Source organism: Tigriopus californicus, chromosome 12 (assembly GCF_007210705.1).
Source record: "Tigriopus californicus strain San Diego chromosome 12, Tcal_SD_v2.1, whole genome shotgun sequence".
NCBI lineage: Eukaryota > Metazoa > Arthropoda > Copepoda > Harpacticoida > Harpacticidae > Tigriopus > Tigriopus californicus.
The window spans coordinates 5,509,298-5,522,098 of NC_081451.1; the positions used below are offsets into that span (position 1 = coordinate 5,509,298).

The 12,801-nt window shown below is 39.3% G+C and overlaps 1 protein-coding gene and 1 non-coding gene across 2 annotated transcripts; one reads left to right on the forward strand and one right to left on the reverse strand.

The window, feature by feature from the left end:
• Positions 1 to 105: 105 nt before the first annotated feature.
• LOC131891815 (prostasin-like) lies at positions 106 to 4,828 on the reverse strand. The gene is made up of 8 exons (XM_059241484.1): positions 4,302 to 4,828; positions 1,915 to 2,129; positions 1,685 to 1,851; positions 1,398 to 1,583; positions 1,027 to 1,140; positions 790 to 965; positions 528 to 722; positions 106 to 432 (listed from the first exon to the last, which is right to left on the reverse strand). Exons 1-8 carry the CDS (start codon positions 4,390 to 4,392, stop codon positions 308 to 310), a joined length of 1,269 nt encoding a protein of 422 aa, XP_059097467.1. The 5' UTR covers positions 4,393 to 4,828; the 3' UTR covers positions 106 to 307.
• A 7,155-nt stretch (positions 4,829 to 11,983) lies between these two features.
• On the forward strand, positions 11,984 to 12,056 carry Trnar-ucg (transfer RNA arginine (anticodon UCG)). Its single transcript has one exon. It is a non-coding gene; the product is annotated as a tRNA-Arg (tRNA).
• Positions 12,057 to 12,801: the final 745 nt, after the last annotated feature.

Consider the following 12,801-nt stretch of genomic DNA (forward strand, 5'->3'; position numbering starts at 1 on the left):
GATTGATGCTGAAGGATTTTTTGTGAGTGCGTGAAATCTTGGCGCGGATGTTTCTCCCCAATTTAAAAGATGAAATTTGAAACAGGTATAGTTAAAAGAATGGAATTCGAAACGGGTAGAGTTTTTATTCAACAATGGTACATAGATAGGTGATAAACAACAACAACAAATTTGTAACACGTTGGTCTTGATAAGAAAGCAAATAAGGAATCGACGTGTGCATCACAGCCTTGACTCTTAATAATAGCAATAAATAGGAATGATACGGTTCAATACGATGTGGTTAATGCCCGGGAGGGTGAAAGAATTAAAGCTTCCTCAAGGTGTCATGAATCCATTGGAGGTAGTGTTGCACCCTGGAGTACACCCCAGGTTTATTTCTCTGACCACACCCATCGCCCCAACTAACAACACCATACAAGTGGTATCTCCCTGAAAATTGATAAGAAAAATCCCACCCAGAGTTACATTAGGTTGCGTGATTTTTAGAATCTTATTGCGATAAGCTTGACCCTATAAATCCTCACCATTGACTTTACAAGTGAGGGGTCCGCCCGAATCTCCTTTACAAGAGTCCACTCCTCCCGTTTGATATCCAGCGCAAGTCATGCCGTCCACAATGTTTCGGTTGGAAATGGAGTACATTTCACGGCATTCCCGGGTATTTATCAATGGCACCGCCGCCGTTTGAAGGCACAACGCCCCTTCATCAGCACTTCCAGCTACACAGAGAAACAGACCATGTACTCACTATATGATGCATATAGATTTGTAAGGCAGATAATTTACCTTCAGTTTTGCCCCAACCAGCAATAATGCATTCCATGCCGGGTTCGAACCAAGTATCGGATGACGGAAGGCAGGCGGGAGCCACGTTATCCGAAAAAGAAATGCCTACACTTCCACCTTTGCGACGGATCTTGAGAACAGCAATATCGTTGCTGTATCGGCCCAACTTGGGTGAACTAGAATGTAAGTAGGCAATTGTTAATGAAATGATCAATATAGGTTTCCTGGGTGCCTTACTCCCAATCCGGATGAAGGAGAACGTCTTGGACATCAAAAGCAAGTTCATTGTCTTCAGTCTTGTCCAAATGATTCTGTCCGATGACCACTCGCATGTAAGAATGATGATGGCCTCTAAATAGAAAGAAACTCATTACGAGGTTGCGTGATATTCGTACTAATAACTACCACGTCTTTCCTTGCTTTGGCTCGTATTTGACCAATCAAAGCATCGTACATCACATTACTATTTTTAGGATACAAGAAGCGCCTGAAATTCTCCTGATTGATTTTGCAAAATAAAATGTGAGGAAAGCAGATGTCGTTTACCTTTACCAACCAGCACCTATTTAATAAGGGAGAAGAAGGCTGAGTGACTGGAGGAGACTTACTGGAAACAATGAGCAGCCGAAAGGATATGATCTTTGGAGATGATTGTGCCACCACAATGGTGCTTGAAGTCGAATTCAGGGTTGGACGGGTCACGGATTTGGATTTGGGCGATCCAGGGGTGGTCGCCATATTTGGAGCAGGTGCCATTGAGGATACGGAAAGAGGGTTTCAATTTCAAGGAGTAACTGGGTGACGAGGGAAAAAGTGCCGAAAAGAATATCAACATTAGTTGGATGCTGGATACTTTATTGAGTGCGTTATAATAGTCGAGGAGAGTGTTCAACACCTTTCGCGGGATTGTCCACAAACGCCAGAGAAATCGTAAGGAGAAGGCTCGGAGAGATGCTCGACAGTGGCTCCTCTTTGGCGGCCTTGGCGGTAGTTGGCCTTTTTCTCCTCCTGCCAAGTCTTGAACGAGTCTCCTCGCTTCTCTCGCTTCAACGTTTCGGTTTGCTACAACGGGTTATCAATGCTATGTTAAGATTGATTCCTGCAATTCTGCACGAAGCGACTTACCTTCCTCCGCTTCTTACGGACCACTCGGACGATCTTTTTCAATTGCTCAGCTTTCTCCTCAGTCAGTGGGACATGCTTGATATAGTCATCAAACGGGATAGGTTTATTAAGAGAATCCATCTTCACCAGGTACTTGTCCCGGATTCGATGCAAAAGTGTTGAAGGAATAGGATCCACTGGATCAGAAGCCTCCGAAGCGCCGACCAGATCAATGCCTTGAAACAAATGGAAACCTTGGTTCACATATCGTGGGATTTGGGGCAATTGACCATGAGCCTTTAGATTTTCAAGTGATTGGCGTGGACCGGGATGATGATTCATCACAGTGTAGCCAAAACTGTATTCTGGTTGACTTTGATTTTGGTCGCAATTACATGACATGTACTTCTATTAAAAGCCAATATGATTTGCCTTTGATTACGAAAAAGCGAGCCTTTTTGTGTGATCGCAAACATCATTGCATTCGTTATCTGAGCAATGGCAACATCGCACTCTAATGGAAATATTAAAAACCACATGGTTCGTGGTTTATTGAGATTGAATTTTGCAATTTTCATGCCGTGCTTTGAATTTTTGCCCTCCAAGCTTGTTTGTAGGATATCAACATGGAAAGAAATAGAAGATTAGTCCAACAATTACGTTTTTAAAAGTCAAGCGACATGCTGGATTGCGTAAGTTTTAAAATACATCCACATTAGATAGGAGATTGAGTTTAGAAATGATAGTAGCGCAAGTACACCATTTTAATCCATTCGCTTCCGCCAGGACAACAACAAACTTAATTCACTACAAAAATGTGAACTTATTCATTGCCTGATCGGATCTAGTGAACCGAAGCAACATACGTTTTTCCTCAACGGCGATCGTTTTCGCACACGAGTCACGTGGTCGTACATTTGCAATGTGAAACCCAGGTTATCGTGTCGCCTTCAAAGCACGAATCAACCCCGTCGAAGATGAACCAAACCAATTTTAAAGAACGAAAATTTATCCTGTTGCTCTGATCTTCCTGCAATTTTGCACGCAAATTCAGAACCGGTTCCAGGCATGCCACGCAAGACAAAATTCGGAGGTCTTAATGTGGTCTGATCATGTTTCTTTCCTGGCTTTCAATGGTCTTGGTCCTTGGCGCCTATTCAGGTTGTTGCTCCGTGCACCCAAGTGAAATGAATTGGAACACAACGTTTTCGTTGCCTGTGTGCGCATTTCAAACAACTATGCTTGGAGACTTTCCATTTCACCAACAACCAATTGGGTTTAGCCTAGATCTGTGCGAGCCATCAACCCGTCCGATTAATTTATAAGTTGAACTGTTGATGGGCTCACATTTGCTAGTGTTGCTTCTTTTTTTCGACCGAGCAACGACGAGTTAATAGAATTGAATTACCGGAAATAGTTATCAGAGGGCCAGGTTTTAATGAGCTGATGACGTAAGTTAATAAATTGCGTCATTTGAATGAAATGAATCGGGAGGAATAACACGCAAAAAAACTAGTGGTATAACGATCACCTGCAGCACCTTTTATGGTTTAGACCTACATTATGCCCATCTTATTTGCTTATTTTCCTGCTATTTAAGCTTTTATTTCTTGAAGCAGTTTTTTCAATAATTATAGACGCCTATCCCCAAAGATGGGCACTGTTCACTTTAATGTTAACGCTTGGTCGATAGGAAAGCTTCAAAATATTCGTTGAATTTAAAATAGCGTCATAAAAAAAAACTTGGACGTGCTAAAAGTATGATCATGGATCCACCCTTTTTGCTGTTAATTGTTAGATTTCCTTCGGCCATTTTATCCGCCCATTTTCCTGATGTTTAAGACATGATTGCAAGCCTTCGAGGGATTTGAGGTGGCAAGCAAATGTATTTTAGTATTGGGGATCACCGAGCCTTTTGCATGATTAGCATTTTATTGTTTATTTGCCCTTTTGCTCTCTTCGCCGTTTGGCTTGAACATTTGAGTGTTTTCACTGTTTTATTCACTTCGTTCTTTAAAAATTGAAAGTGCTTTAGGAAGGATTTGACTTTTTTGTGGTCATTTCGGTTTTCAAAATCAGACTTACACCAATAGAGCCCTTAAGACTGAAATGCTCACATGTGCAAACTTTCTTGATGCTCTTTGTCCTTATTTCCAACTCTCATTTTTTCCATTTTACTTATGATTTTGCTTAAAAGTAAATAAATTAAGTGTGTCTGATTTTTCCCTCCACTTTTTGCCTTTTCTGTTGCATTTCAACGTGCATATTTGCCAATCTTAATTGAAATCTTTGAACAACATTATCTGTTAAGTTAAGACTCGGTTACTAACAGAGCCTCTAATTTTTGGAAATGTAATGTGCGGTAACTAACTGATTAATTTTTAATGATGAATTGAACGCGACCTTACCAGAGTTCAAGATCAGAATGGATCCAAGGATCAGTCCAAAGGCCGAGAGTGCCCTGATTGAGGACACGGGACAAGAAGACCACTTCATCATGTTGTCTGGGATTGTGACAAGTGTCAGAGGAGTGGATGCTGAACTGGTGCTTGGGTTCTTGCTGATCCTCACTTTTGATCTGATAGTGACTGTATCCACTTCGCCTCCTAATATACATGTGGGATCAAAAGGATCCAAAAGGTCTCCCCAAAAGCAACGATTGACAAACGGGGGCTTTTGTTTCGGTGGCGAACCGGTTCAAGTACGTTCCCTTGGCGAACCCCTTTCCAATACTCGGGGAGAGCGTGGAAAGGAGAGTGTGTCTGGGAGAGAAGGAGAGCCAGAAAGAAAGAAACAGCGGATTACCTCTCTGGTCCCCTCTATTGGTAAGGCCGTTGACCGTTATGAACCAAGATGACAGTAGTATCACCGGCTACTTGCTACGTCTAAACGGCCTGCCCACCTGTTTGTCAATGAGGAAATTGCGGGAATCCTCTTCCCACATCAATAGAGTACTACATGATGATTTAAGAGCGCTCGCTCACCATTATTGTGTTGCTTCCATCACTCTAAATGGATCTGGTCTAACAGGGCCGTTGAAATGTGCTTTGTAATGAAATTGGACGAACACTGGAATACCACTACAAAGACAAATAAATAGTGATACGGCAATGTTCGACTTATAACCAAGCGCTGATAATTTGAGTGTTCGTGAGCTCTAATACTTATTTTTTGAAAAGGTTTTGAATTGGACGAAGGTCAATCGCTCTTTGATTGCAATTTTTATCGGTGTAGCAGAAGTAATTAAGTGATTTACTAATTGCACTACATGACTTATTCAAACTCTCACTTTTTCGTTCCAAAACCCTTTCCCTCTGTGCGAATAACACTTTCTGGATTTTGAAGCAAAATACCCACTTTCATTTCAGAGTATATTTCTGCTGCACTGTTAAATGGTGTGCGGCAAAGTAAATCTTAATATGACGTTAGTTTGACGGATTTTGCAAGATTGACTCCTGAGACTTGCATGCAAATTTATTGAAATCTAGTTCTTTTAAATCAGTGCCAAGCCAAGAATCCAATGGACATTTCATCACCCTGTTGTACGTTTGCGGCCGAAATGTCGAAGCTAGCAAAAAACAAATACGAACTATGTTCACCCAGGTACTATTCAGCTGGTGGCGTTAATTTCTGAGTATACAAATATGATAACAATTCAGAGTGTATGCGGTCCAATGCTTTCCTTGGTCATTCCTAAAACCGGAAGAGTCGAGGGATTTGTTGATTTATATTTAAAGAAATGGGTATGGACAGAGTGGTTCTATCATTTTCGGACATTCTGCGTTGTCCGGGAAAACTGGTCCAAAGAACAACTTCGTTTACGATTTCATTCCGATGGGTCCTTTCTGAAATACACGCGCACTCATCCATCCTTCAAGGTCACGGGAAGTAATGGAAATGCGTCATAGACAATTTGGGGTGAACATACTCTCCGCGGACTTTTGTCATCTGAGAGTGACGCTTCAGCAGAGTGTCTCGAAAAAAAACTGTAGCCAACAGGAACAATTCCAACTTCCTACCCATTAATGTCGATTACAGTTAACTCGTTAGACGGCAAATCCTGAACATACATATTTCATACGAAAAAGCAGAAAGCCCTTAAATGGAAGCATTTGATATAGCCTATTCAGCTTGAACAAACCTAACAGCTCCTTCCACGTGCGTGTATTGTAATGAAATTAAATGTATTATTTGCATCATTATGCAGAAAGGGACGTAAGATCACACTGTATTTTCAATATGCAAATAATCGCGATCCAATGAGAGCACTCTTGCAAAAAAAAGATATTTTTATTTTTTTTACTTTTATCATTTCTGAATTTTTGACAAAATAAAATGGGCGGATGTGGCAAGTTTTACATATAGAGGAACAACTTTATATTATATATTCCAAGCCTTATTCAAGCAAAAGTTAAAGCTGTCATGTTTTCTATTTACTTTGTACGAATGTCTATCGTTTTGTCACAATAGTTATAAACATGCACCAACCATCAAGCCCAATCAGGAGGGTCATGAATCCAACGACGTCACTGGTATCAGTTCATAGAATTGGTCGGCAGACTCATTGGAGCATACTTGGAACAAGACTTTGTGACCAGTTTCTGCTGCAGACTTCAAAACTATGACCTTTTTATCTTGTCCATTCCGGAGAGCAAAATTTGGGTCATATCCAAAAGTAATGTTGACGATCTTAGGGCAACCTTGTTGAGGATTGAAGGGGAGACCATGGGTGCCTGAGAATCTTATTGCATTTCAAATTCCACTGATTATATGACCAAAATATTTCTTATTCTGTTTGCATATTTGGGTATGATTATGCATAGATTTACAATATTCCTGTCGAATTTTGACATTTGACATTTGACATTTGATACAGGGATTACAATTCCTTGTAAGGAAGTCATAATTGAAAAAAATATTTGGTCACACAATGTGTTCGAGTTTGCAGCTCTAGTGCACCCTTGAACGAAAGGCTAGTCTAGGATTGTTGATTAAAAACGATCTAAATGTCGCTTAAACCTTAACAATAGATCATCTACTAAATAGAATCGTCGAAGAGAGCAAGCTAGCAGGATATAGAGGGTAGGTGTTCGGTTTAGTACAAACCAGGTTTTAAAACCTTCACCAATATTTTGAAATTAAATCTTATTCCACACGTGATGTCTCTTTTCTTTCTAACTCTACATTTTATTCCCGGGTTAGGGTAGAGTTGTTAAGACATTTAAAAATATCAAAGATTAGTTAACGTTCGTCCCTACGCTGAATACTAAATCATTTCAAAGGATTGAAGTCGTTCCCAATAGTTAAGTGGTTCATGCCTGCAATGTATCATGTAAAACTTCTTTGTATGTTTTAAATCTTATTCAACCCCCCTGCGATCATTGACGCTCAGTTTCGTGTTATCTACTATTTCTGAACCTTACCATTTTAGAATGTAAGACAAAATAATGTTATATGTATTCACGTTTCTTGTATATGACTAGCATTTTGGTTTGAAAGAAGAGCTGTTCATTGGGATAAGTAATTTCATACAGAGTTATCAGAAAACGGGAACAAGACCGGGAATCTGTCAAACAGGACAACCATTTCTTGGAAATGACGATGAAGATCAAACTTGCAGAATGTCTTGGAGTCAATAAAGCCCTTTCTCCCAAGTCAGTGACGGTTTTCCAGCGCATATTTGTATGATTACCAAACTGATTGAGCATATACAGGTAGAGCATATTTCTGAGGAAAGTTTTATTACTGATTTATTGGTAGCTTATTTATAAATATAATGTAAGGCCAGGTGTCACCCGGTGCCCTTATGGGGACTCAGCAGCTTCGAAAAATCATCATTTTCTAAGATTGCCTCATTTTGCTTTTTGCATTGTTCTTTCAAGGAGATGAAGTGACATAAAGTCTTAACAATTCATTTACGTTCGATAAAAAATTCCTAATAAAAGAAACCAAAATCCCCCGTGAAACTCATCGTGGAAGCAACTTGAGTATTATGAAATTCGGTCAAAGGGGTTGTTTCCTTCTGGGCCAGAGTATGATCCAAATAGGTTTTAAAATGATATACAAGAATATCAAAAATGTTGACCCTAAAATTGATGGCGTCAGCACAATTTGAATTTCCCACTTTGGCTTTTTTCAGTTGTAGTTAGAGACTCTGGATGCAGAGACGCGAGAGTTTTGGCAAGTTTCTCCGCTTCAAAAAGTAAACAATCAGAAGAACTAAAAAGTTTTCAAAGAAATTCTAATTAATTCACAACATAAGAACAAGTGCTGTCTTGAGAAACACCAAGGAATATTTAATTCATGGAAACTACTAGCTATTCCTTAAATGCAACCAATTCAGTTGATTCATAGAGAGAGGCATCTTACATTGATACTCAAATATTTGTTCCTTTCTAATTCTTTCTGAATCCAATTTTTCAAGGGGTTAATATTGACAATTTGACGAGTGGCTTAGCTGGATCTCTCAAGAAACAAGTCACTAATTTCTAGACAGTGTGAATTGTTAAAAATGTCAAAAATTTCTCTTTTGTAGTGCTTTAGTCCATTTTTACTGGCAGACGGTGAAAGAACAGTACAACAACTACATTTTATTGATTCATACGTTATTAACGTAATCCTAATGGCGTATGGCACTTTAGTCGTAACAAATGCGGACGTTAAGTCCTTGAGGGATTATATCTGTCCAAACCATCTAAAACTTTAGCTTCTTACGCAAAACAAATGTGTTAATGCTTTTTAGAAATGACTGACTCCTTGCTGTGTTTTAGTTGGAAACCTTTACATGTTCATCAAAAATTGATAGATCGGTCGAATTTGATGACGTATACTCAACCTCGCGGGTCTCTGACTAGAGGGTCTCTCGTTGTATTCAAATAACCACAACAGGTGACGCAAGACCGTCTAGTCCAAATTTGATCCTCTTTGTTTCATCATCTTCTTTGCTCCACTTTTGAAATTCAATAAGAACAATGTAAGTAACTCCTCCTATGGTGATGATTCAAAATCAGGTTGTATTAGGAATGGTCAAGACTGCAGAAGTCCAGATGTCGGAGATCAAATCTACACTTGGATTGCTGAGATTAATATGGGCTTGAACAAAATGAAATATCGCTCAATGACTTTTGGGTTAACGCCGTTAAACACTCAACTCTAAGGTGAAAAAAGTCATGATATTGAGCAGGTCTTGTCCATGAAGGATTAGTATGTACTCCTCTAAAATAATGGTTCGACAGGCATATCTACTTGAAGTTGGGCAAAGCTTTTAAAACTTGTGATTGGCTCTATCAGACATTTAAGTCCAGAGGGTCGGTCCAGAGATAGTATCACAATACTAACTCTGTACAAGCGAATTGTACAACCACATCTTTGACATACTTTGCTTATTTGGGCTTCACCTAGATTAGCAAGTTTGCAAATGCTCAAACAGGTCCAAAGGCGTTTTTTATCAGGAGTATTAAAGGAATGAGAGGGCTTTCGTTCAGGGACTGTGCAGCATATTTTCTAATAGTTTTCCATGAGTTAATCCTTTTGCTTTACGCGGCGTTCTTTCAAGGAGATAAAGTTGCAAGAAATCTTCAAAAATTGTGGATCCTAACTCTCCATGTTTTTATTTTGTTAAATGTGCTAATCAAAAATGTCAAAATCCCCCGTGACCCCTTTGTAGGGGCAATTAAGGTATTTTTAAATTCCGTTAGCACTAAAGCTTACAATGCACATGAAATTTTGATGACATTAACTTTAGATTTATCTACTGGTCCGAGTGATTTTTCGCTCTGTCCAAGATTGTTATCCAAATGGGCTTCAAATGTGATTGATTCTCAACCTGCCACCATAGTGGCATATCACAGAGATAATTTTGGTCAAAATAATCAACTTAACCATCCAAGATTGTGACCTCAAAAATGATGGAGTTCACACCATTTGAATTCCCGCTCCACCTTTTTCCCAGTTGTACAGTTAAACCCCGTTATAGTGAATTTTTTTGGAAGGAGCAAAATATTTACTTTAACGGGGTTGCACTTTTTGAGGCTGAAGAAAGGTGCATAGGTGCTGAAATAACATCAGAATTTGGCAGTCCTTTAGAAATAGAAAAAGCGTTGGGTCAAATCCAATAAGACTAGCTAAGCAGAGAGGAAAGGAAACCCCAACCGACCTTTGAAGGGTAGATAGTGACAGAGTAGGAAATGATAGCTTCAGACGCCAAATTTTCAGCTCACGTTTAGATGAGAAAGCAACTTTTTAAAACTCCATTTAAGTGCCCGGAGGTTAACAAATATACTCTAAAATTGGGTCCAGATACTTCAAAACTTGCCTTATAACGAGGTTCTGAGATTTGTAAATTTTCCTTGTAGCGGGGTCCTGATATTTATAAGCTTTCTTTATAACGAGGTCGCTTTAAGCAACATACACGGTGAAGACTTGGTGTCAAAACATTTTTTTACTTTAACAGGGTTTTCACTCTAACAAGGTTCACTATAGTTCAGATTTACTGTGGTCAAATAACCAAAAGTGACAAAACGCTGTCCAAGACAAATCAATATATGATGGCGCTTTTCTGATGGTCCTATTGTCCCGCCATCTAAAAGTCAAGCTCTGAGTTACAGAAAGTGGCGGGTTGAATCCAAAGAGGCAAGTAAGGTATAGCATTCAAAGAGGAAGGAAGTAAAAAAAATGCAGGGCGTCTACTCTTCCATTTTTTCTAGGCTAGCTCTGGCTGAGGACCCTCATGAAATCAATGTATAAATCCAAGAATAAACCATTTATATGTTAAATGCACCAATGCCAAAGGTCTAATGCTCAAACAAGTGAAAGCCTATGTTAGCTTAACCCTCCCTTGAACACATTGAATGGAACTGAAAGCAAAATTTGTTCGAAATGATAGCAAATTTGAAATTTAAAATGAACCACTTTTCAAGAAACCGGCCATTTGAACGGTAGATGGCGATACCTTCGGAAATTGATGACGCCAACTTAAAAACGTCTATTCGGAGGAACTCGAAAAGTTGAGGCTCTAAAGCTTCAAAGAAGATGTGAAAGGTATCTGATAGTGCACGTTTTCATAAGCATTTTCTAGAGCTTTGTGTCAAGGTTATAGAGTGAAGCAGTCCATATAAAGATGGCTTCCTGATTGAGCTCTGGTAGAGATTTACGTTTCTGCCAATTGAAAGAGGTCTTTTTAGGCCAAAAAGGGACAGTATGAGCGGGAAAAATCTGTCGCAAATTCAGAAAGCAACAAATATGTCTGAAAAATACAGGACCGCCAACATCTGGATAAATGGCCAAAAGAGTCCCATTTTGTCAATAATGGAAGAATAATCAAGGAAGTTGATGAAAGTTGAAATTGTTACCATAGTATCCCTGAATTTTAATTACTTGTAGTGAGAGATAAATCACATGATTGCAATACAAGACTTGGGACTTGCTCTGTCAGTTTTTTTCTCAGTTAACCGCCAACTCTTGTGTCATATTGAATGGTGGTAAATGTACCAAAGATAACCTCACCTTACAAAAGTACTTGTACTTATAAATACATTCAAATCAAATGAGGTTATAATGATACGCTAAGTTGTATCAATGTTGATATTGGTGCCATCTTCATAAAATGAGATCGTGCATGGGCATAGGGGTGTAATTTACATTGCTTTGGTCCGAGAATGGTACCCTTTGGCACGCCTGAGCTGATCTTGACTAGGTCACTGAGGAGACGTCTCACTGAAACTCTCTGTTTCCTGATGGCGAGAAAGGACTTGATCCATTTTAGGAGACTCTTGACGCTGTTATGGCCATTGAAGGCCACCACATTTAGGCCCTTTGCAAAGTCGAGGTAAATGATGTCTAGAATATATCTCTTTTTTTCTCTTACTTTCTTACTTTTTCCAAGTGTTTTATTATTTTGACAACCTTACTGACGAACAAAGCTGTGATTGCCTCATGCCACTCGCATTCTACTCAGACAAAATTATGACTTTCTGTGTAATTAGAGAAGCCAACTTCTGTGTTCTGATAATGTCTTGCGTTTAAAAGAAATAAGTGTTGGAAACAAATTCAAGAAATAATAAATTCTAAAATTCTACCTCCCATCAACAAAGGTCGTGTGGCCTAATGGATAAGGCATCAGACTTCGGATCTGAGGATTGCAGGTTCGAGTCCTGTCACGATCGATTTTCTTTTGTCGTTACTCGTTTGCTTCTTCATTTTAATGGGATAGGATCACACGGTTAGTATGTTTGGTTTTTTGTACCCCTTTGCGCTCAATCGCCAACTTTCGGATATGTAGGGATGCGTCAAACGTAAAAATGTAACCGCATATTCAACCAACAATTCAACTTCTGTGTCAAAGCGAGCTTAAAGTTCTATCCTTATATCGTTTCTAGCCCTATCCTTTGTTTTTTTTGTAAACAGCTCCGATTACTTCGATACTGTTGTATTTGACTCGTGCCACAACCAAAACCTTGACCCATCCCTACGTAAGTCAAAAGGGGGCGCTCAAGTGCAAAGAGGTAAACAACAACGAACCCCGTGCCTTATGACATTGCAGTGAATAACACTGATGTGATCAATCTGCTTGCGCCTCAAACTTTCAAACCAGTACTGCAAAGTTTGATCCTAGCCGGATTTTTAAGGTCAAAGGAACGCACATTTTCTGACCAAAAAAATACAGCTTGGATCAAACTTGTCAGTACAGGTTTAAAGTTTGATCTCATCAGTAGTAAATAATAATGAAGGGATCAAATCAAATTTGAAATTCAAGGTTGCCTGAAAATTTGGAAAGTGAAAGAACAAGCCGATTCCATTCAAAAAGCAACCCTGGTTTGACGGAAGTAAAATCAGGGTTGCTTTTTGAGGCTAACTAACGGGTTTCCGACATTCTACCAGTAATGTCGTGTGCCATTGAAAACGTAAATT

Coding starts and splice junctions, on each gene's coding strand:
- LOC131891815 (XM_059241484.1), bottom strand. CDS start 4,392: ATGATGAAGTGGTCTTCTTGTCCCGTGTCCTCAATCAGGGCACTCTCG. Junction 1,852..1,914: donor TCCGTAAGAAGCGGAGGAAG/GTAAGTCGCTTC, acceptor AACCCGTTGTAG/CAAACCGAAACGTTGAAGCG. Junction 1,584..1,684: donor TGTGGACAATCCCGCGAAAG/GTGTTGAACACT, acceptor CTCGTCACCCAG/TTACTCCTTGAAATTGAAAC.